At 43.6% G+C, this 23582-nt stretch overlaps 1 protein-coding gene across 2 annotated transcripts in view; it reads left to right on the top strand.

The window, feature by feature from the left end:
• ETV6 (ETS variant transcription factor 6) overlaps positions 1-23582 on the top strand; it is a 238766-nt gene that overhangs the window by 79879 nt on the left and 135305 nt on the right. The window contains exon 2 of one of the 2 annotated variants that reach the window (XM_025995214.2): positions 12757-12886. In XM_025995214.2, coding sequence (XP_025850999.1) covers positions 12757-12886 — 130 coding nt within the window. The remainder of the gene's footprint in view (positions 1-12756; positions 12887-23582) is intronic. The other variant, XM_025995215.2, reaches the window with a different exon arrangement.

The following is a 23582-nucleotide window of genomic DNA, read 5'->3' as shown; positions in this document are numbered from 1 at the left end:
GTGTTACTATGCCTTTTTTTTTTTTTTTAAATAAAGGTTTTATTTATTTATTCATGAGAGACACAGAGTGGCACAGACAGGCAGAAGGAGAAGCAGGCTCCCTGTGGGGAGCCCAATGTAGGACCCTGGGATCACATCGTGAGCCGAAGGCAGATGCTCAGCCACTGAGCCACCCAGGTGCCCCATCATGCTTTTTTTTATATGGATGGGCTCAAGACAACTGAGGATTGGAAAACAGGTCTTATTAACAGTAAGTCAATTGAGAAAGGTAGCTTTGCTTGTGTTAATCAGGAGATTTTCTTTCTTTTTATATTTTTAAGATTTAATTTATTCATGAGAGACACACAGAGAGAGAGAGAGGCAGAGACACAGGCAGAGGGAGCAGCAGGCTCCACGAAGGGAGCCCGATGTGGGACTTGTTCTGGGTCTCCAGGATCAGGCCCTGGGCCAAAGGGGGCGCTAAACCGCTAAGCCACCAGGGCTGCCCTCAGGATGATTTTCTAATGCATTTTCACCCCATGCAGAAACCACTGGTTCTCATGAAAACACATTAGTGCTTTGTCATTTGTGTCTGTTCAGACCCTGCTCTTTTTCTGCAGGGAGAAACCTTGGTGATTGTCAGCATGGATTTAATTTGCTTATGGCAAGGAACCTAAAGAAATACAGCTAAAGGGGAATTCCATAGCATTAAAGGAAATATTAGCCTCTGCTAGCTTCTGTTTGAACCCTACCAGCTCCAAGTGGTTTTCGGAGTCCCTATTTCAACTTTTTGGTTAAACTTTCCAGATCTTCCTATTTATAGATTTCAGTTGTTGGCAGCTCCGCGTTCGAGCTGTTGTTGACACCACTGGTGAGGCTTGACTTGGTGGTGATACTGCAGTGTGCTTTCACAGCTTGGTTTGCAAGTTGCTTTCTAAAGATGTAAAGAGAATTACTATCCACTGTAGTAGTTTCAACACCTGAGTGAATTTCAGATGCTGAAGTCACATTCCTGCCATGATGCTATCGCTGTTTTAGAATTGTATTTTGCTTAAAGGAAGAGGCGATAAAATACTAATAACATCAAAGATTGCTTGGAAACTTGAAAATTTTGTTTTAGAGGAAGAACTGAAGTTTCCTGTGGCTTTTTTCCAAGGTGGTTTGTTTTTTGTTGTGTTTTGTTTCTATCAAGGAATGAATAAATAATTCAGCAAGGTTCTTAAGTAAGCCGCCACTTTATACCCAAATTTTTATCACAATGACCAAGAGTTTAAAAAGCATTATAGGCAGAAGGTAACTCTGGAGAAAGATGACATCTTTGAGCTTAGGGCTGCTAGCTTTATCCAGAACAGTATGTGATTTCATTCAAGAATCTTGTTAACCCTTCAATGTCAGTTCCTACATCTGTCAAGTAAGCTTTGTACTAGTTGTGGTGACATGACTCCTAGGGATGCTAGGAGGCTAGAACAGCCTGTAATTGAAGGGCTTTTGGTAATTGAAGGGTATCTTGGTAAAGAGCTTTAGCAGGCTGAAAATTTCTATAGTTTGGGGTTCTAAGATTTTATTAAGAAGTTAGCTGCTGGGAGTTCAAGCTATTTCTTCAAATTATGATTGGTTGATAGCTCGTGTGCAAAAATAAAGACCCAACCACTAGTAGCAGGGTTACTTTGGGGGCACATGGGACCCATTCACCCCTTTATAATGGCACAGATGCAGCCCATCATGACCCCATGACCACCATCATGGGGACCATGCCTCTCACCAAAGAGGCTTTGGGAAGTCTCTAAGCAATTTGATGAGGATTCATTCTTGAGCAAGAAGGGTACCTGGGGCCCAAGCACATGAAAACAGATAGACCCTTCTGAGTGTGAGAGGGGGAAGGTACAGCAGGCCAGAAGTGGGATGGGTTTTCATTCATTCTTGCTTTTCCTTCATTAACCTTGCCTTGCTCCTGCTGCACACTTCAAGTGTCATCAGTGCTGAGAATACAGGCTCCACATGGAGCTCCAGAAAGTAAAACAGCCCAGTCTTCCTGCTGGCAGGTTTAGGGAGAAACTCCAGAGGCAGTTGGGAGGAAAGAGGAACCAGTGCAGGCACACCTGTCTGGGGCAGTTGTTCCCAAGTAGGTCAGGTAGTCATCAATCAGGAACTTCCTGACTTAAACCGATAATCTCCATTTTATGATTAAAGGCAGAACAGTAGCAGCTCAGTCAGGAGGGAAGGACAATTAGAAGATTGGTTAATAAGGTTCTGAAAAACTGTTGTGAAAGATGATCAGTTAACGCTGTCTTGATGTACTAGATTTATTTGTGTTGTGATTCTCAGCCTTACCCTTCTGTGTATTGAAATCATATGGAGAACTTTAAAGATACGGATGCCTGGCTGATTTACTTGGATACTAGAAATTTTTTTTCTTCTTTAAAGATTATTTATTTATTTGAGAAAGAGCACAGATGGAGAAGGAGAACCATACTCCCCATTGAGCAGGGAACCCAACCTAGGACTCAATCCCAGGACCCGGAGATCATGACCCGAGCCAAAGGGTGCCCCAGGTGCCCCAGAATTTTTTATTCTTCTTAAAGCTTCTCCAAATGATTCCTCTGTGCAGCCAAGATTCAGAATACCTGATGAAGAATTAGAATGTGTGTTTCCTTGATTGTTAACTGATCCTGAGTCCTGAAGGTATGTGGAAATTCAAGCGTACTTTTCCTATACTGTGGAGTCCTAATAGTTTTAATAAAGGCACAGATCTTATTAAAATAGTCTTAACAACAGGGCTTCAAGAGTGTAGCACAGGAATTTCCTTATTTCAGGCCAGTTGGTATTCTGATAAGCACTGCTGGCATCTCTGACACACCCAGAAATCCATTGTCAAAAACAAAAACCCCACAGTCTTTGTAACCATGACCACAGTGAAAGAGAAGATGCATTTTCTGAATTCCTATCAGAAGTCCTGTGTCTAAGAATTGGGGAATTTCTAAGATTTATGAAAAGCATCGGTAGTAGAGGTCGAAGCTTCTTGCCACAATGGTTATGACTTCTGGAAAAGTTTTTCTGAAAGAGGAACGTGGGTGTGTGGTGCTGGTAATCAGTGTTCAAGTTTGTTTGTATGATACTTTTTAGAGGTGTAGAGGCTTGGGGGGATGGGAGATGAATTCTACTCTAATTCCTCAGTGAGGTATATAGTGAAGTCATGTCAATTATGTCTTGGTTTTAATTAAGTTCTCATTTTACATCACAAAGACAGGTTTAATTCTTAAAGCACACACCAAAAAGTAATGCTTTATTTGGGACTTCTCAAATTCCTTGTCATAATAAAGCCTTGCATTTATAGAGAGTCTTTGTATGAAGAAATTCATAATATTTTACAAGCTTCACCTCATTTATCTTTATTTATTTTTTTTTTTAAAGAATTTTATTTTATTTTATTTATGATAGTCACAGAGAGAGAGAGAGAGAGGCAGAGACACAGGCAGAGGGAGGAGAAGCAGGCTCCATGCACCGGGAGCCCGACGCGGGATTCGATCCCGGGTCTCCAGGATCGCGCCCTGGGCCAAAGGCAGGTGCCAAACCGCTGCGCCACCCAGGGATCCCCATCATTTATCTTTAAAATAATATTCTATGACAGTAGAAGTTGGGTATTGGTATGCCAGTTTCTCAGATGGCAATGCTAAGGAAAGGTTATTTCCTTTATGCTGCTTTTTAAGTATAGTGCTCTTACATGGTGCCATTGAAATTAATTTGGTAGTCAACATTTTCCAGAGATATAAATCTTACCCAGATCTAGTTTGCGCTTGTTACTCTAGGTATAGTTTACAGGGTTTTTTTCTATTTATATTTATTTTTCCGGAATAAAAGCAGCCCAGGAATGATCTGATACATGTAGAGCAAGGGAATTTGTTCAATCTGACCATGGTAGTGGCTATAACCCAGACTTCTGCTTTAGAGATTGAGGCATGGTGGGGGGTGAGGGGGATATCTCCTGGTTCACGGGAAATGGACTGAGTCCAGTTAGGAACTTGTAGGACTTCATGCAGACAGCTTCACTGCATTTTAGAGACTTGATTCAGTTTTATTCAGTATTCCTGAATTACCATCATCTGAATTAGAATGTAAATCTTGCTCTGTATCAGATCTTGAAAACCTAAAATTTCTACAGTAAAAAAAAATATCTTTTTCCTTTTAGAGGAGGTCTGGGTTGCCTCCCCTGCAGCCACCCCCAGCAAACAGCTGGGGGTTGTGGGTTCATGCCAGAGCTTCTCTTTCTTTCTCTCTCTTCCTTTTACAAGACTTCCAGGATACAGCCGTTCAAGGAAGAAATGAAGATGAGCAGAGCCCAGAGTGGTTCTGTAACACAGAAAGCTGTGTGGGGGAGGGGTGAAGGGTTTATGAGGCAGCAGGTGGAAGGGGAGGAGGGAACAAATGGTTCATGCTCAGGTTTGAAGCAAGAGCCTGTGCATTAACCATTTATTCTGCCTCTGGGCTCTGCAGAAGTCTGACCCTCGATCTTTCTCGATCTTTCTTGGCCTAGGTATTAAGGTCCCATGACCCCTGGGAACTTCATTCCCACCCCAGGGGCACTGTGAGTGTTCTGGAGAGCGGTCACAGGACAGGTGGAACATGCCCGGAAGGTGTCTCTCCTTTGGGGGGAGAAATTGAGAAGCACTCTCTAATGGCACCCTTGATACAACTCAATAGCAACTCTCTCAGTTCATTACTTGTTAGCCCCAGGCAGGGACACCGCATCCTGGCTAATTGTAATAGCCAGATCATTAAGGGGAATGGCATTAATGGAGGAGAAAGCAGCTAATCAAGAGCCGAACTTGGCTACTTTGTGGTGCCCAGGATATAAGCTGCTGTGAATTTAAGTACCTATTTCTTTTGCGATGAGAATTAGTTAGGAAGAAAGGATTAGTGACCCTCTTTCAAAAGGTTGATCCAAAGCTTAGAGGCATTTCTGGATAAATCCCACAGCAAGACTTTATTTTTCACAGAGCTAACACCTGCTGGTTTGTGTATAAATAAACTCATACCACCTTTCTTACCTTGGAGCAACCCACTATCAGTAGGACATGCCCTTTCACAGGTTTCCGAGAGTGATGATGTATATGTTGGTGAGCTCACCTAATCTCTGCTCAGAGCAAAAGCAGTCGTCTCCATCATGGCAGGGATGAGGGGTGTAGTCGTGACCACGGAGCGCACACCTTTAATTTTCCCATTCAGGTCTAAAGTGCGTTAGCACTGGGTTCCAGCCGAGTGAGCTGAGCATCCTTCAAGCATAGACCTCCCTGGAAACCACAACCTGGCATGCAAAGGAATCACAGCTTGAGATTCTGCTTACAATTCATGTCAGAAATACTTAAGAAATTCAGAAAAAAAAAAGGAGGAAAGAAATTCATACCATCTCTGGTTTGGAAAGGATCTTAAGTAAAATGTTTAAAAATTGGAACAATAAAGAAATCTATTTGAGTTTTGTTTTGTTTGCTTTGCTTTGATGCTTGTCTTAAAGGGTTGACTTCTAGTTCTAGGGATTAGTGCTGTTTCTAATAATAGTTGGCAGAACCCTTAAATCCTGTGAGGGGACTTGGGGAGTTCTGATGGAGAGAGGGCAGGACTGTGATGATCAGGTTTGTTTAGGTCTGTTTTGCCCACATTGTAATTAATAAGCTCTGACTTGCCAGGGGATACAAGATCACATAGAACAGCATCTTGGAGTCATAAGACATCTTCAAGTTCTATTTGAGTTTCTTCCCCATGTAGGAACCCCCATAGAGTCACCTTTGAGCCTCAACTTAAACGAGCTTGAGGGGGAACGATACAACATATACATATTACTAGTGCACAGGTATATGCTGCTGGCCCTGCCCTCTTAGGTGCTACAGGGGAGCCTGGTCTTCGCCTTATACTAATCCTTCCCACATTCAAAGACATCTAGAAGGATCCTTTCAATCTTTTCTTCCCCACAGGCCACGTGTATCCTTAGCACCTTTACCAAGTCCTCATTTGAGAGCATGGAGTCTGCCTCTTGAGATTCTTGGAGAAGCATCAGGGGATTGCCACTCTGATTTCTGGAGACAGACTCAGCTCCTTCTTGGTATACATATCTTCTCATAAATGTTGACAAGGTCTGTCCCCTCACCACTCTGGTGTGCCTCACCTGTACATTTAGATTTGCTGTTCCCTAGAGAAATGGGAAGTAGTTGATTAAGGGGAAATGTGTTTGGTTTTTGTTAAAAAGAATTGCTAGAAATAAAAGTAACATATTTATACTCAGAAATTATCTCAGGTGAGACTTCTGTACCAGGTGAAGTCATCATAGGCACAGGTAATCTGCAAAGGCCCTGGTGGACCTAAGGTTTGTGTCCCACAGGAAATACCTGGATGGATTCTAATGGCTATTTCCATGCAGAGGTTTTGCCAGGAGAACGTCTCTTATACATTGTGTTTAGTCCCTTCCTCAGCTAAATGCATTTACTCCCTCCCATCTGTGCTCCCAATAGGATAAGCAACAGGCTTCAGAAAGTTGGCACCCTGGCAGGTAGCTCTGTTGAGTGACTCTCAGGAACCCTACACAACTCTGTGAGGAATGAGGGCACAAAGTGATGAAATATTCCAGAGCTGCAAGGATTCTTACAAGCTTGGACTTATCTCTTGGGATTTCCCCCTAAGTCAGGAAGCCACTGCCAATGGGCTGCTGCTACTTAAATGTAGTATCCTATTCTTCTGTGTATACCAGCCATACCATCTCGTGAGCTGGAGACTTGAACAGATTACTTAACCCCTGTGATCTTCAGGTCGGGTTCCTCATGTGGAACGGGGATAATCATGCCTTCCTTGCTGGGTTATTGGGAGTCTAAAGTAAAGGCTTCATGGCAAGTGTATTCTAAATGTGCCCCTTCCTGATGGTTGCAGTGACAGCAGCTCCCAACTAAGAGCAGCACATACGCCTGAGGTGTGTAAGTATTATTATGAGTGCCTGTGTATATGTGTGGGTAAAGCGACACAATTTTAGATACTGAGACCATCTTGGATATTCGAGGACTTGACAGTGGCAGTACCCATAATACCTCATGCAGGTGTTGGCTTGTAGTGGACACTTGAAGAACGCTGAAGTATTTTTCATAACAACCATAAGGAGAAAAATGCTCTCGTGACCTTTTACAGCGGTCTTTACTACAGGGCCTGTTGCTCACACTTCTTTTTATTCACTTTGCTGTGCACAGATAACTGTTCTGGGCAAAAGGAAGACTTAAGATGCTATAACTAATTGTGTCTGATTGACAGGCACAATATGCTGTCTTCTGGTTTTAGGCCAGGAAGATGAGAAAAGGCACTGTTTCAGTTGTAAATATACAGGGATCTGCATAAACACACCTGTTCAAATGTCCAAAGCAAGAGCCCATCTCAGACCAGTAAAGCCAGGCCCCTAAAAAGATCTCCTCATTGGTATGTGTGTGTGTGTGTCTGTGTGTGTGTGGTTTGTTGGGTGCACCCCACCCTGCCCCCTTCCAAGGGCTAAATGGGCATCTGGGTGACAAAGACGGAAGCCCACAGGGACGAGGAGTATAGCTCCACCTATCCTAATTTTTACAGAGTATCCCCATTTTTTCCCTCCTAAAATTACTGCAAGCACATCAAAAGCCAAAGGCTGAATGAGCTGTCCAAATATAATGACTTGGCACCCAGAGGGATGTTTCTCTCAGCAGAGCAGCTGGACGCTAAGAGGAGGGACTGCTTGGGCCGCCAGGATAGGGGTCTTCCCGAGCTTCTAGGGGATGGAAAGATAGCATCGCTATGTCACTGCTGGGATTTGATGGAGCCAGTTTTCTCCTTCAGAGTTCATGTTTGAACACCTCCGAACCCAAGGTATATCCCAGATCGTAAGGTGTCTTCCTTCCTTCTGGGGAGATGTCAAAACTGCCATGCCTGGCCTGTGGCTCCGTGTACAGTGTGGATTGAGAAAAGTAGACTGGTGTTTTTGTATCTTTTCCCAAGTTCTTTAAGTTGATCTTGCTACCTTGGGGGTGAAGAAAATATTCAATGTAGTTTTGCCAGTGAAAGAGAGAATGTTAGTTCAGGTTCTTGTGCGTGTCTGTTTGCATTCACTGTGCCAAGAATCTTTAAAACTGTGCAGCTCCACTTTCTGTCTTGCTCACTTTTTGGGTGACGTATGGATCGCTCTAGTTAATGAAAGCTTATTTAATGAAAGCTCCAGCCACCACCTTGCATCATTTTGCAGACACCTGAGGGTACTTCAGTAATTGTGCATTCAGACCTCCAGTGTAGTGAATCTCGGTAAATTACTTCCTACAGGAGATATTTCTTCTTTTCAGTCTGTGGAAGACAAACTGTAGAGTACAAGCCTCCGCTTTCTCAGGCAGCTTTCCTAAAAACCTGCAGGGTGGAAGAGAGCCCCTTCCTTCAAAAGATTGAGTATTCACAGCGTGTCCAGTGTATCTCTGGTGCCTGCTGTTTTCCATCTTGGTTGAGTTGCTAGTTTCATTGCAATGAAGGGACACCAGACTGCAGCAGGATGAAAAGGGCACCTGTAGATTTCCACTCTCATTTCCTGAGAAATGGTCACCACTCTGTTCGAGTGGCACACTTCCCCCTCAGGACTATACACGGGCTTCAGAAACCATCATTGGGCATTCAGGAGATGGATGGGGCCTATTTTGGGGAAAAGTTGCTAAATTGGGGATATCTCAGCTTTTGAGGAATCTTTAAGATTACCTATGAACCATCTTTTTGCAAGTACAACCAAACTTTGTGTCTGTTTTTCTCAGTTCCAGAAACGTGTTATCTTTATTTCCAGAAAATTAATGATTAGCAACAGGTTCTAAGTGTCTCAACCCTTCAGCTTCTTTAAAGAACTAATGGTGCAAAAACAAATGTGTCAATGCATCAGGGGGATCCCAATGATTTATAGAAGCTCTATGTTGAATAGTTTTGAAAAGGGAAGACTCTTGGTAATAAGAATAGTCTTTCTTTCTTTTTTTTTTTTTTTTTTTTTTTTACTCTTCTAGTCTGTAATATGCAGCCATGGGGTGGGAAAGAGAGGGGAGGGAAATACCATTCTCCTATGGATCATAAGTTTAAGTTTATTTTACATGATAGTCATAGGTTCCTAACTACTTGATTTAAAAATGAGCAGAATCCAATGGGTACCCTTCATTGGCCCTTCATGGTTTGGGGGAGGAAGGAGGACAAGGGAATAGACTTCATTTTGGTTCTGGTAGTTAAATGCTTGCAGCAACTCTACTCCATATTCCATTTAAATTAAAAAAAGAAAAAAAGAAAGAAAGAAAAAAGCCTTCTATAATGGTTAGTGAAATTTACATTTCATCCCTTGCCTAAAACTATTTTTAGCCTTATTTTTTCTTTTCAGAGCTTTGTGTGCTGCTCCCCGCCCCCCCCCCCCTTAGGTATTACAATTGGTTTTAGAAATGGCAGTGCCTCCCTTTTGTTCTGCAGGTTGGTTTGATAGGTTGTGTCTGCAAATTTGAGAGCAGCACGTTTAATTTTTTTAGCATCTAAACAATAATGTAACCACATCACGGCCTTTTCAGTCACATCATTGACCTCCACCAGCGGTTTATCCCCCTACACTTGAATGCATTAATATCACTGTCTGTAGCATTTTAATTTAATTAGAGCAGTGGTTATAATCCTCTTGGGAAAATTGTTATCTCCTCTGTAAAATGTTAAAATAAAACACCTCTGGTTTTCATCGGACTGACAATTTGCTTTTGAGGTGAATGTGCTGTAAGCAGGTACTCCCCTTCTCTTTGTTGGGGTCAGACCACAGAAGCAGTTGTGAGGACCAAGAGATTTCCGTAATTTGAGAAATTGGATGTTGGTCTCCTTAAGCCTCTCTGTCTAGATGTCTCCATCTGAGATAGTGGTGGTTTTTTTTTTCCTATTTCTAATTGCTCATTTCTAATATTTTATTCTTATTTCTAATTTCTAGTAGTCTGCAGGTTGTGCCTTGTAGATACTAAGTGCCTGATTGTAGGAATAGATGAAAAAATGTGAACCTTGTGAGTCGCTCTAGAAATTAACAAAAACAAGAGACAAAGGGAAAGAAGCCTGTGGTGTGGGATTCCCAAGCGTGTGTTTTGTTCTGTTTAGGAAAGGAGCCCACGTACTGGGCAGTGTCCTTTCTGGGGTCCCCTGAATGCTCTGCTGGCTGCCGAATCCAGGGTCAGGGTAGATGTGTAATGGCCGCTAGCAAATTGCTCAAAGTCCTAGAAGCACATTTTTGCTTTTCTCCTTCTTGGTACAGGTATCCTCTCTTCTGATAACTGACAAATCTCTTCTTTGAACCTTTTAAAAAGGGCTTCCCATCCCAAGTTTTTGGTGTTGCAGTATGGCTGAGTAGAAACCATTGTCAGGAATAAGAATCTAGAATCTGTCTCTGTCTAGAATTGTTTGGACATGGGGGTGCTCGTATAAAATCCCAGGGCAAGCACTGAAGTGTGGCATTTCAGTGTAGCAGGAAGGACAGGCAACCACACAGAAGTACATGCAATGACAAGTTAGCAAGTCAGAATATATGCATTTTAAAGCTGATACCTAGCTTGACCCTTATCAGTAGGCTGGAGGTAGATTTCCCAAGAAACAAAGCAAAATCCGTTTTGGGGGCTGGGTCTCCTTCATTTTTGTCCTTGATGGATTTAGTGAGGGGCGAAGGAGCTGGCATGATGTGGCCTGTCACAGAGACCAGTTGCAGGATCTGGTGAGTCTCTCCTTGCATTAAGAGACAGTCATCATATTATGAAATGCCATCTTCTTTTTTTTTTCTCGCACTTGTGCCATGCCATTTGAAAACTTTGGCTGCACTATGTTTTCTTCATCAACAGTTTCACTTCTGCAAAAACCCTAACAAAACAAAGCTATTTCTGGGAATAAAGTTAACGGCAGATAAGATATCTAGACATATATTGGGACTGGGTATGTTGTTTTTTTTGTTGTTGTTGTTGTTGTTTTTTTTTTTTTTTTTTTTTGAGGGTTGAAGTGTGTGGAGAATTTGTTAAATTAGAAAAACAGACTGTGTTTAAAATGCTTAGAAAGCCTATCTCACTTTGAAAAACCCCTAAGCAGAATTTGTATGTTTCCCATAGGTGCGTTGATGTCTTTGCCTCATTCACCCCCAAAACCCCAAACCAAACACCAAAAAATATAACTCATCCTTAAGCTAGGGTTGCTCAAAATAGGAGTGATGTTTGCTAAGGTTGAAGAAAAGTGAATTGAAGCTTTTGCCCCTGGGTGACCTTTCACCAGACATCTTGATCGATACAGAAATGAAATGTAGGATGTGTGCGCCTGCCTTTAATTAAGAAATTCACGAGGAAAGTATAGGATGTATGCTTAAACAGAAATATTCCAAATGCCCTATTTGCTGGTAGAGGATGCCTCAGGGAAGGTACAGCGATTCCATTCGGAAATTACAGAAATATGTATATATTCATTTAAAATCGAAACTTCCTACCACAACCACCAAACTTTCCAGGCTCTGAGCAGAAGAGCAGCTTTAATTTGGTTATAGAGCCGGGGGGACTCCCCCGTTTCCCTTTTCACATTTGATGAAATATAAAATGTTAGAGAACCATCTTTCCAAAACATAAATACCCCCTTTGCTTTATTTTCATCTGTGATTTTTCTTTTGCTTCTGATCTTTGTTTTCATGATGGCGTCTTACTAATCTTTCTCCCCCAACTAATTTTTGTACCTTGTAATGTTCCACTTTACTTTGCACATTTGAACTAGAGAAACTAATGGAAGTTATGTTTATTTATGTATGGACTTTAAGTCAAAGTAGTTGATCTAAGATGCAAATTGCACTGCTCTTCTAGCTGATAATAGTTGGTTCCTTGCCATTATTTGCTGCGTTTTAACTTAAAGCTAGTAATAATCCTTCCCATCCCATCCAGTTGTTTTAATTGATCCAACAAACACTGTTTGAATTTAAACAGTGAATCTGCAGAAGTCTCCTTCCCCCTTTTCTTGTCAGTTAAATAAGTATCTTCAATTAAACAGTACTTGCCTTAAATGCAGACGGTTCTTGAATGAGCTCTGAAATACTTCAGGAGCAAAGGAAGTATCGATTCTGAGTTGGAGAAAGAAAGGGCAAGGAGATGCCATTAATGTTGCAGATAATACCCTGCTACGGAGGAAAAAAAATTAAACACTGGATATTTTTGGTTTATAATGAGATAGGGAGAGCGCACAAGAATCTTGTTTGTAGATTTATTAATTAAATCTAGAACTTAGAAGCCATCACTCTGAGCTTACCTCTCAGGGGACCTGAGGCCAGAATCGTATCTATAGTAGAAGCTGGGGATATTGCCAGAGAAGAGGAAACGTGGTTTTAATGTATGGGTGACATTAGTTATGTGACCTGGACAAGTAATTTTTGAAAGAGGAGTCTTTTAGAGCCATTCTCTTGGACACGCTGTTTCATTTCCTCCACCTTGTCTCGCCTTTTTCCTTGAACAAACCAACTAGTGCAGAGAGGAGAAAACGGACACCTACTGACCCGAGTCCAAAGGAGGAGCCCCACATTCAGCCTTTCCAGAGGCTCGTTATAAATCCTAAATGCTGGAGATCGGGAGGCCAGCTAAGTGCGTGGAGTGTCTGGAGAGGGGCCGCGGGGCCTGCGCTGTGAGGCCCGCTCCCCAGGGCGCAGGTGCCCCCTCCCTGACTTCACACCCAAGTCAGTTCCAAGCTTTCATTGTCTTCTTCCCCCTCCCCTCTTCCTGCCCTTCTTTTTAACAGCAGGAACGAATTTCATATACGCCTCCCGAGAGCCCGGTGCCGAGCTACGCTTCCTCGACTCCACTTCATGTTCCAGTGCCCCGAGCGCTCAGGATGGAGGACGACTCGATCCGCCTGCCCGCGCACCTGCGTGAGTGTCCGCGGGTGCTGGGGGGGTGGCTGCGGGGGGCGGGGAGGGGAGGGCAAGCTCTGGAACTGTTGTCCCTCGGGGCTAGAGCGCGAAGCTGCTTTGCAGTCTCCCCCTCTGCCCCCACGAATGGCTTTGAAAAGCTCGAGACTCCTGTCCCCCGAAGACAAGTTACCCCGACCTCTGGCAATGCGACTCCCCGGCAGAGTCCGCGAAATCTCCTAAGAGGCAAAGTGAACTTTTTGGGAACATTTGTCTCCCTGACTTCACACTTAACTCCTCTTTTTAGTGTTTTCATAGTCCTAAATTTTGGGCAGTTTCTGAGTTAGACTCTGTCCCTGCTTTGCTTTTAGGCTGTATGTTCTTCCTTTCTTTACAGAGCCTCTCCTCTTTTTTTTTTTTTTCCCCCATGTTGGCTGCTTTTCTTTCCTTCGTTTTACTGCCTAGATCCGGCCTTCATCCCATCCTCTCCTCTCCCCTCTCCTGTTCTCTCATGCCTGCGTTGCCTCTGGCTCAGGTCGGTTGTTTGTTTGTTTGTTTGTTTGTTTGTTTTTTGCTCAGGTCGGTTTGAGGTCTTTCACCTTTCTGCCTGAGACCGGCTCTGCCCCTTGCCTCTCCCAGCTCCCTGCCTGAATCCTCTACTGCAGCTTGGCAGAGATCAGGGCCAACGCACTTGTGCTGTTGGGGCCAGTCTCCAAAGCAGCCGACACCTGTCGTTTCCTTTTTGTCTGTCTTTCCCGTGCTGCCACCCAGCCTAGATGATACAGCATGATGGGCCAGCTGGGGAGGATGAGTCACCTGATTCCCACCCTGATCACAGTGTCCAAGAAATGCCAGGTTTTTTGGCTTGAATATTGTCCCAAGGGCGCAAATTCCAGGCTGCAGACGACATGGGAGGAGGGTCACCTTGGCCCTTCCCTAGCGGATTCCTGATGCTTCAGTGGTGGCACATTTGTGCTTGCCATCTCTTTCTGGCATGGTAATGCTCCCCAGGATATTCTCCTCCTCTTACTCCACCCCTCTTCAGAAGCCAGAAGGTTGCTTGCCTAAAGTGGAGAACAAAAAGAGACAGAGGATGCAGACTTCTCTTCGCTCTCACCCCATGATAATTCAGGGAATCAGGTGACTATGATGCTGGATGCTGGGGAGCCCTAGGGGAATATCTGCTGGCTTATCTTTTCTCCTCCAGTGAGGATGGTTGCTAAGATCATGGGGAGGAGTTGAGGGCCATGAGAACCCTTCCTTCCCCTCCTCCAGCTTGCTTTGTCCCTCAGTATTTACAAAGTTGCTGCAAGTTAGAGTCAGCACATTCTGGCTTCACTTGGGCCAGAAGGTAAAGGGCATCACTCCACTCTCCCATCTTCTCCACAGTGAACTTTTACAGTTGAGATTGGGACTGTAGAGGTCCTGTGCCAGGGTCATGACTGTGGGCACTGTTGTCCTTGGTAAAACTGGAGTGTCATGGTACCAGTGGAGCAGCAGGACTGGAAAAGACACCGAACTCGGGTAATAGCATCTTTGCCTCCAGAAGCTGTCCTGTGACTGGTATATTCCCTTCAGGAATATTCACCTGCAATTTGAACATGCTCATGCCATGTAGGCAAAACACTTCTACTATCTAATCTCATTCATTTAAAAAAATAATAATAATCTCATTCATTCATTCATTCATTCTACAAATATTCCCTACTGAGCAGGAAGCCCAATGTGGGGCTCAATCTCAGGACCCTAGGATCATGACCTAAACCAAAGGCAGATGCTTAATCAACTGAGCCACCCAGGCACCTGGCCCTCTTAGGTTTAAAATATCATGATTTCACTTAGGGAGTCATTTTTCTCTACTTGGAACTGTCTCTTCTATACCAACACTGTTGCTGGAGTCAATGGTTTCCTCATGGGCCTCAGTTGGGCTGCCTACCACTGCTCTGCAGGCCCTGCCATGCACCTAGCACACAACTCTAATAGCCGATATTTGTTGTGGGATTGCCCTGGACCAGGGACTGTTTGACGTCCTTTATGTAAATTATTTTATTTAATTTTCCCAGCAGTACTGGTAAGGTAGATATAGATATTCTTTTAATATTCATGTCACACATAAGGAATTTAGGGCTTAGAGAATTTAAGTAACCTGCCAAGATCACACAATTAGTAAGAGGTAGAGTCAGGATTCAAACTCAGTTCTGACTCCTGAGCCTAGGCTCTAGTCTATTATGCCACTATGTAAGTGTGTTTAATAAATACTTTTTTGGAAAGATGGATGAATTCAGGGTTGACGCTTAGCCAGTATTCACCGATGTGGCTATAGTGGCTGAAATGGTTTATGGCTGGAATCTTATAACTGGTCAGTGAATTGTGGAATAGTTTGCTTATGTCCCTCAGATGGGACGGATGGATCCCCACATATATAATGATCAGATATAGGATTGTAGGATATTACTCCTGACCTTAGAATATAATCAGGTGTTAGAGTATGGATTCAGGTCAGGTTGATGCCTTTTTCTGGCAGTCTGGCTTTGGAGACATCCAGAGTAATCTGCATGAGCCCTGTGGTCCTGACATCTGGACTGAATCCTCTGAAAATGGAGGCTCCCAGACTCTTGCTGTTTGTCCTCAGCTGGGGCTTTCCACATGAGGCTGAGCTGCCCTCCTCCCTCTCCTGTTCCAGGATTCAGCTGCCCATCGAGCTGTTTGAGAAACAACTCATGTAGCCCCTAGGATGGTTGAGGCTGTGCCATATACTTGAAGATGCATCCCAGCTGGGTTTCCAAACCTAAAAGAAAATAAATATTCTAACAAGGGAATTGGGTTATTGCTGTTTTAATCTGGGATTCCAGACAATTCCCAATGGAATGCTCATGGAAAGTACGGGGAAGAATCTGGAAGCCAAGACAGCAGCAGGACATTTATGGTATTGCTAGGTTGAAAGCATTTTTAGCTGCTTGTTTTAAAGAGATACTCACCAGACTGGTGAGCCTCAAAGTAGCTGCTTTTCGAACCATGTGTCCTCCTTGATCTCCAGATAAACCTTCTCTCTTAACTCTTTTTTCTCTTTTCATTCTTAAGTCAAAATATATCCTTTTCTGGTTGGAGGGAAGGCAGGGCTCATGATATCAAAGATTCTCATACAGAGAGTTTCTCACCATTTTGTTCTGCCAATACCAGATATCCAATCTGAAGACCCAGTGAGACAAATTAGCAAGCTATTGAGAAGTAGAAAGTAAATGCCTTTCCTTCTGTTTGCCTGTGATAAAAACAAAGTGATAAATGGTGCAAAGTGTTAAGTGGTGACTGTAGAGGACTTGATAGGGCCAGGTGGGATAGTCTGGGGTCTAGGAAAGGAGGAGAGCCAAGGGGAGACGGTGCCAGCCCCGTGCCATCCTGGCCTGGCCGCCTCACTGCCTGCATGGGTAGGCTGGTGCCTGTCAGCAGTCGTGCGCAGGTTCCTGGAACCTCCCTGTGTTACTAGGAGAGCAAATACAAGTATGTTTATTGAGCAGACAGAAAGGGCTTCTTTTTTTTTTTTTTTTTTTTTGCCTCCTTCCACAAAGGGTACTTACTTATTTTTGAAGCTTGAGGGTAGAAGTGCTGAAATACAACAATTATAGCAGGTAGGTGAAAAATACAAAAAAGTTCTAGTCCTTAAAGGGAACTAGCCTCTCACCATACCTTGAAAACACTTAAAGGACGAGAGACCCCTGAGAGTGCCTAGAGGAGCTCACTGTTGATTCTCCAGCCACTGAAGACCATTGTCTCCTTCTCACTCAGGGCCTAATGGTGTAAGGGGGAGACTTTTTCTTTTTTCTTTCTTTTTTTTTTTTAATATTTTTTTTTATTAGAGAGATAAAGTGCAAGCATGAACAGGGGGAGGGGCAGAGAGAGAAGCAGACACCCAGCTGAGCCTAGAACCTGAGGGGGCTTGATCCCAGGACCCCGGGATCATGACCTGAGCTGAAGGCAGACACCTAGCCAACTGAGCCACCCAGGCCCCCTTGGGGGGAGAATTTTTCTCTTGTGTCTGCCCAAAGACCACTTTTTTATAAATTCCTGGGGGGAAGAGTGGGTGGTAAGGGGGCAGCCATAGGTGCCTCAGGAGGTGGTGCCAACCCCGTGAAACACTCAGCCTCAAACAGTTACGCTCAGGGTTGCCCATCTGATTATAGTAAGTATACTTCAGACTTATCAGGCAGAATTGAAATCACTGTCTTTTTTTTTTTTTAATTTTATTTATTTATTCATGAGAGACAGAGACAGAGACATAGGCAGAGGGAGAAGCAGGCTTCATGCAGGAAGCCTGATGTGGGACTCCATCCCATAGTCCTGGGATTATGCCTTGAGCCAAAGGCAGATGCTCAACCACTGAGCCACCCAAGGGTCCCACTAACTGTCTTTTCTTTATTTTAAATTTCTTTTCACCTGATTGTTTTGGATTTAGCTGATACAATCACATCTCATCACAGATTGACATTATCTGTTTGCCCAAAGACTCTGCATTTTGCAGTGCTGGTTGGGCCTACTCAAACCCTTGTGAATTGATATTTAAAAATTAGAACCTAGGACTCATTCATCATTTTTAATAGGGTTACAGTTTATGATGTTGCGGGTTAATAAATAGCCATAATAGCCGCTCAGAGTTTTCTAGAAGCGGAACACCAGAAATAGTCCCTTGGCTCTACTTCCTTTCCTTGTGAATCTTTCAGAATTCTTACATTACTACTCCTACTTGTGTGTGTTTAATAATTTAATTTAATGCCTTCCTTTGGAAACGTTACCTCGCGGCTCACCCACTTGGTGATTTTTGCCTTCTCTGCAAAGTAACGGAATTGAAGACAGTCACATGGCAAGCAAGGCTATATTAGAACCAGGATAGTGAAACGGGATGTAGTGCCTCGCTTTCCTAATGAGCTAGAGCAACCCACAATTGTATATACTTGCAAGTTAATTTTGTTCCCTCAGAAGAGGCAAAAATGGGAATTAAATATCGTTTTTCATGTTTTGTATTGTTATAAGCAACAGCATGTGCTCCCATATATTGTCTCATTTAATCACAGAGCCGTCCTTGAAGTAGGTGTTACTAAGTCTGTCTTATTGAAGAGGTGACTGGGTCTCCCGTAGGTCCACAGAATTGTCTAGATTCACACCAGCCTGTGAAGAGCCAAATGTGATGTCTATTTCAGAAGTCACCATGTAGGCTTCTTGGGAGAACACATAATGACAGGGTCTTGTGGACTTGAAAGTAGTGGCACTTTTGACTGTTGGAGTCTGGGCGGCCTTGGGTGCAGGGACTGGGAGCACTTTGGTTCTGGGCATGCACTTGACCATTGATTTGTGCTGAACCTTGACCAGTCAGCTTCCACCAGGAACCAGGCCATGAAGTCCTCAGAGGTCCAGCTGTAGGAGTGGGGCTCAGTCATGTCCTCCCATTCTCTGGCATTTCACCAGAAATGACCTGGAAACAGGTCCCACAGCTCTTTTTGGGGATTCCAAATGGAAAGGCATGGTAGTAGAAAGGACTTGGGTTCAGAAAGACCTGAGTGGGCTCATATTCCAGGGCTATGCCTCCCTTGTTAGACGATTTAACCTCTCTGAAACTCAAATTTCTAATACATCTACTTATGAGGCTGCCCTATAAGGATCAGAGCTAACTTATGGGTAGCACCTAGCACAGTGCCCAGCAAACAGTGGCCAGTAACTCACTGGAGCTCTTTCAGTTTCCAAAGCTGATAAATAGCCTGATAAGTAGGCTTCCTCATTTTCAAGGACCAAGAGAAGCGTGTATGTCCTTGTGTGTTTCGCTTAACAAAGGGCCTAGAGTTTTGTCTACCTAGCACTGAGACAGATTTCCCTAAGTCACACTGGAAATGAGCTCTATTCTCTAACAATGCTACGATCTCTGGGAGCTCAGTTCTGCTCTGGAGCACTTTCCTGCCCCATGCTCTCCATACCTCTGCCTGGAGTGGTTCTCTTCTGGCCCCAGTCTGTAAGCCTCCCTCCTCAGCCTTCCCTACTCTTCTTCTAAAACCCAGCAAGTCCTCCCCTGTCCTTTGCTGTTATCAGCGTTCCAAAAATGGCCTCTCCTCACACAGCTGCCTGTGACGTGTCGTGACGTCACCGGCAGAGTTGAGGCAAGGACATGGGGAAGATTTCCTTCTCAGTCAGCACCTGACAAAGCAGTGAGGACTTCTCACAAAGATGGCCAGCCACCCGTGTTTTAGATCTTGTTTCCCTTAAGCCTTCCTTCAGGTGCCTCCACTTTTCACATTCAAATACTTGAAAGCTTTCTGCGTTTCCAGCAGCACATGCGGCTGTTTCAGGGCCCTGCTTAGCTGCTTCACACAGCTTGAGGAGAAAAAACAGCCCGCAACAGAACAGCCAGGATGCTTTGGAAGGGAAATTTCCTTTTTGGGCTTGCAGTCTGAAAGAATTTCCGATGCAGGCAGACGTTAATTCCTAGCTCCATGCTTCCTGATAAGGAAGCAGCTTCAATAAATGCAGCTATTTATAGATGTCTTTAAAAAAAAAAAAAACATATAACCAGAGGTCTATTGACCTTTTCTTTCACTTTGCATTTCATGCCGTGCGCTCCGTGTACATTTAAGGCAGTTCCTCCAGCAGAAGCTCTGACAAAGCGCCTGTGATCTGGGGAGATGGAGGAGGCAGGGCTCTCAGTGTCCTTGGAATTCTGAAGTTGGCGTTTGGAAGCTTCTGGCAATTGATGGTCCCTACCTGGTGTTGTGGGTTATTTATGTGAGCCCAGAGACACCGCACACTATTCTAGACCAGGATTGAAAAGTTCTGACAGACTACGCCAGGCAGCCATTTAAAAGTAAGAGCTAAGTAAGAGCTTAAAAAAAAAAAAAGTAAGAGCTGATTGAGAACCAGTCAGTTCTCTGAGTAGAGACTGCCTCTCAACTGTCTCCCCTTGGACTTGACAACCGACCGGACCTCTGTGGTCTTTCTCTTGGCATATTAGGGCCCCTGTCCATAAGTTCCATGGTCAACTTCGTATATAGCTACACAATCCTTGCTGACAGGCATGATGAAGAGTCAGGGTGATGTTGGCTTGAAATGGCTTTCCTAGGTTCCTCCTCATGTCCTCTTATCACAGGCGTTGACTGGGTCGAGTCTATACAAACAGGATAGAGTTTCCATTCTCAAACAACAGATATTTTCTTCCATTTTGCTTCAGGCCTAAGTTAGATCTTATCCAAGCTCAGACTCTTGGAATTTCTAACCGGAATGACTTTGACCACCTCATCTTTATGTTTTTCCGGAGGTAAAAGTGACCACAGACCTTTGGATATTACTGATTTCCCTGTTGGCAGAGGAGGATTCTGGTTCAGTTGCCTGAACTGACCCTGTGAGTTTTGGGGCTTCTTCCTTCTGGTCCCTTCTGAAGCAAGGTAGAGCAGGATTTGAGAGATAGAAACTGTCCCTGGCTATGGCCACATGCTGCCTGTAAATTCCCAAGAATAATTAGTTACCCTGCCCTGATATTACTGCTTCCATCTTGGGTAGGTGGATTAAACTCCATTCCTTTGAAATTAGACTCTATTTCTGTTTCCTCTAGATCATGGATAGAAATAGCCTCAAATGGAGCTCCAAGATTTCAGTAATAGAAATGCAGATTGCAGATATAGGTACTGGATAAAGAGCTGTAGATGTGTGGTGGATGCAGATTAGATGCCTGGAAGGAAAAGTCTAACCCAGGCAGGGCTGTGCGGGGAACACTTGATTTCACCAATTTGCTGAGGCTGAACTCTCTACTCTGGGGTGGGAGCATTTACTAAAGTGGTTCACTGAGGAGGGGGAAGGTTTCTAACAAGTATTAAGGGAAAAAGAAGGTACCTAGATGAGTCTTGAAGGGCGTGGAATAGTAATATCTTAGGAAAAATTACAGGAGTAGCAGGCAGTCTATGTAGTTCCACCTTAGAAGTCACAATATTAGGATTTAATTACCCATTTGTTTTCCAGGAGTGGCTTATTTTTGCAAATGAGTTTCTTTTTTGTTGTTGTCATACCCCACCTGCCAGTTTGCCAGAACTGTGCATCTTCCTTAGGAGCCATTCTGAGGTCAGCTGTGTATAAGATGCTTCTCTAAAGAAATTTCTGTTTTGATAATGTGCGGAATAAGTAACCATTGTCACTGCTGTTATTGAGCACTTTCTGTGTGCCAGAACTTTTATATATATTATTCTGAATAATCTCTAACAGTGCGAAGTAGATATTATATCTGTATTGTGTCTGAGGCTCAGAGTGACAAACCACTTGACCAGAGGTCACACGGAAGCAGGTGAAGGATCCATGATTTGAATCCAGGTCGAATCCTAAAACTTAGGCTTTCTGTCACTTCACTGTGTTGCTTCTTCATTAAGAACTGATAGAAGTCATGATTGGAAGCTGTTGGTTAGAAGGAGGAAATCCCAGCTAACAGCTTGATTTCTTTTTTCAATTTAAGTGAAATTTTTATAAACAACAGACAGGAAGGCCAAAAGGGATAAAATGAGTGACATAAACTAAATTACCTTGTGAAGTAGTGTAAGAAAAATGTTCAAGTTCAGTCCTCTATGCAGACTGTTATTGGTAGTGTATTTTCGGGTACCTCTATAAATTCTGGATAATGTTAGAAACAAAATTAAATGCAAAAGTGATGATCCACCTCCCGGATGATTATAAAACAGCAAGAAAGATGATGTGCTCACATGGAGATTATAGTAATGAATTCACAAAATGAAGCACTTCACTTCCTAATGCTTTCTGTTCATCGGACATGTTTCAGAAAAGTTGTATGACATTCAGTGCCTCAGTTTACCAACATGGCATATGTTCCAGGAAATTCTGCCACAGGGTAATAGAGCAGGGAGTGTACTTGTCTGAGGCTGGTCCTCTGAGTGTTGGCCCAGTGTGCTTTGTTTTGGGTTCTGGGGTTGGAGGGTCATCCCAAACAATCTGTTATTTCTCCCAGGGTCATTTGTGAAGCAAAGTAGCTTTGGTGTATGATTCCCTGGGGTCCTTCACAGCTCAGACATTTTATTTGTTCTCTAATTACAGAAGAGAAATACGAGGGATATTAGTAGTGGAGCATTATCTATAAATCATAAACATCATGATTCTCACTTTAGCACTCAACATCAAATTTTAGTTCAGATGGTGGTATTTTGGTGACACAGGAAGTTGTCCTCTACTTTAACTGTGACTGTTTTGTGAGGATGCCCCTCTTGTGAGGAAATATGGAAATTCAGCACCTGATACTGTTGGACACTTCCAGACACTGCCCATAGTGAAGATGAGGTATAAGGTAGTTCCTCAGCCTTGCAGGTTTTCTGAAGGCTTTCACAGTCACTCACACCTTATACGGGGTCCCGGGAACCTTCTCGCTGATCTCAGGCCTGTTCCCTGTTTCTCATAGCCCTGAGAACTGCAAGTTGGCTCTTTGCCCAGTGCATTACACACAGGTGTGGCTTCTGGTAACTACCTACTTGACCCCAACTGCATGATTTGTGGGAATCCCCTCTGCAACTTGAGGCACGTTTGCCTTTCCTGTAACCTGTAAAAAAGACAATCTACAATTTGCTCCTTCTGTAGATGCCCACTGGGTTTCCGGCTTCACAAAGCCAGCTGATCTGCATGGATGGGGCCGCCCTATCCTCCTTCAGCCGGCCTCATAGCACATGCACAATTAATACTGCATTAATTAATTATAGGGGGAAAAAAGCGCAGTTGGCAAGGGAATGAAGGCTTTCAGCTTCTAAAGTGAAGGCTTTGATGCTGAGCTTTAAAGTACATTTCCATCCGCCCCAGCCAGCAAAGAGAATCTGTGACACTTATACCATCCCATGGGCATGAAAACTCACACCCAAGGAACTATTTCTAAATAGGGGCCCTGAACTAGTTACTCAGATCATTCACTTATTGCCACAGGCTGTGAAGAAGGGGTGTAGGATTCAGGAGACAAGAATTGCCCAAAGCAGCAGTGATTCGTGAACAAAGCTGATGAGTGGTTTTATTTGCCTCCTTAAGTAGCTCTCAGGTCACCAACATCAGGAACTCATTGTAGAGAAATAAATATGAGCAGATGACTTGGTGCCAGCCCTCTAGAGGAAATAAAATCACTCTTTCTTCTTCCTCCTCTGATGCCTTACTTGGGGAAGTAGCCCAAAGGCAGTGCAAGTTCACAAACCTGTTGTTCTGATGGGTTGGAAAGTTCTTCCGTTTTGGGTTGTTCTTCTATCTTGGGCAGATTGTTCTACTACAAGTGAACAAAGAGGAGGAGAAAACGCTTGCTTTTCTTTTTCATTCTGATTTCTTCCACATCATCATTCTCATGGTTCTGACTCCCACACTTAATCTTTTCACTTCTTGTGTGAGGTAGTGGTGAAGCCACTGCACAAAATCCCCGCCCTGGAGGGAGAGTTTCCCTCCCTTTCCCCTATTATTTGCAGCTCTGTGTCAGGCATTTTGTGTGGTGCTCCTGCTGCCCTTAAAATCTGGCCACAAATCAAATATTCACCCAGATATTTGAGATTTTAGTGAAAGGCCTTTTAGAAGTACCAGAGCAGAGATTCCCTGAGAGAGATATTCCTCCCTCAAGAGCCATGAGTTATAAATGTCCTTCTAAGCTATACTTGAATTCTCTGATCATGCTGAGAGGAACTTCAGAGACCCACAAAAATCAAAACAGATGTAAAATTTGTTTGGAGCT

The sequence above is a fragment of the Vulpes vulpes genome, chromosome 8 (assembly GCF_048418805.1).
Source record: "Vulpes vulpes isolate BD-2025 chromosome 8, VulVul3, whole genome shotgun sequence".
Taxonomy (NCBI): Eukaryota; Metazoa; Chordata; class Mammalia; order Carnivora; family Canidae; genus Vulpes; species Vulpes vulpes.
The sequence above is the reverse complement of the archived record's forward strand: the minus strand, read 5'-3'. Positions and strand labels throughout refer to the sequence as shown.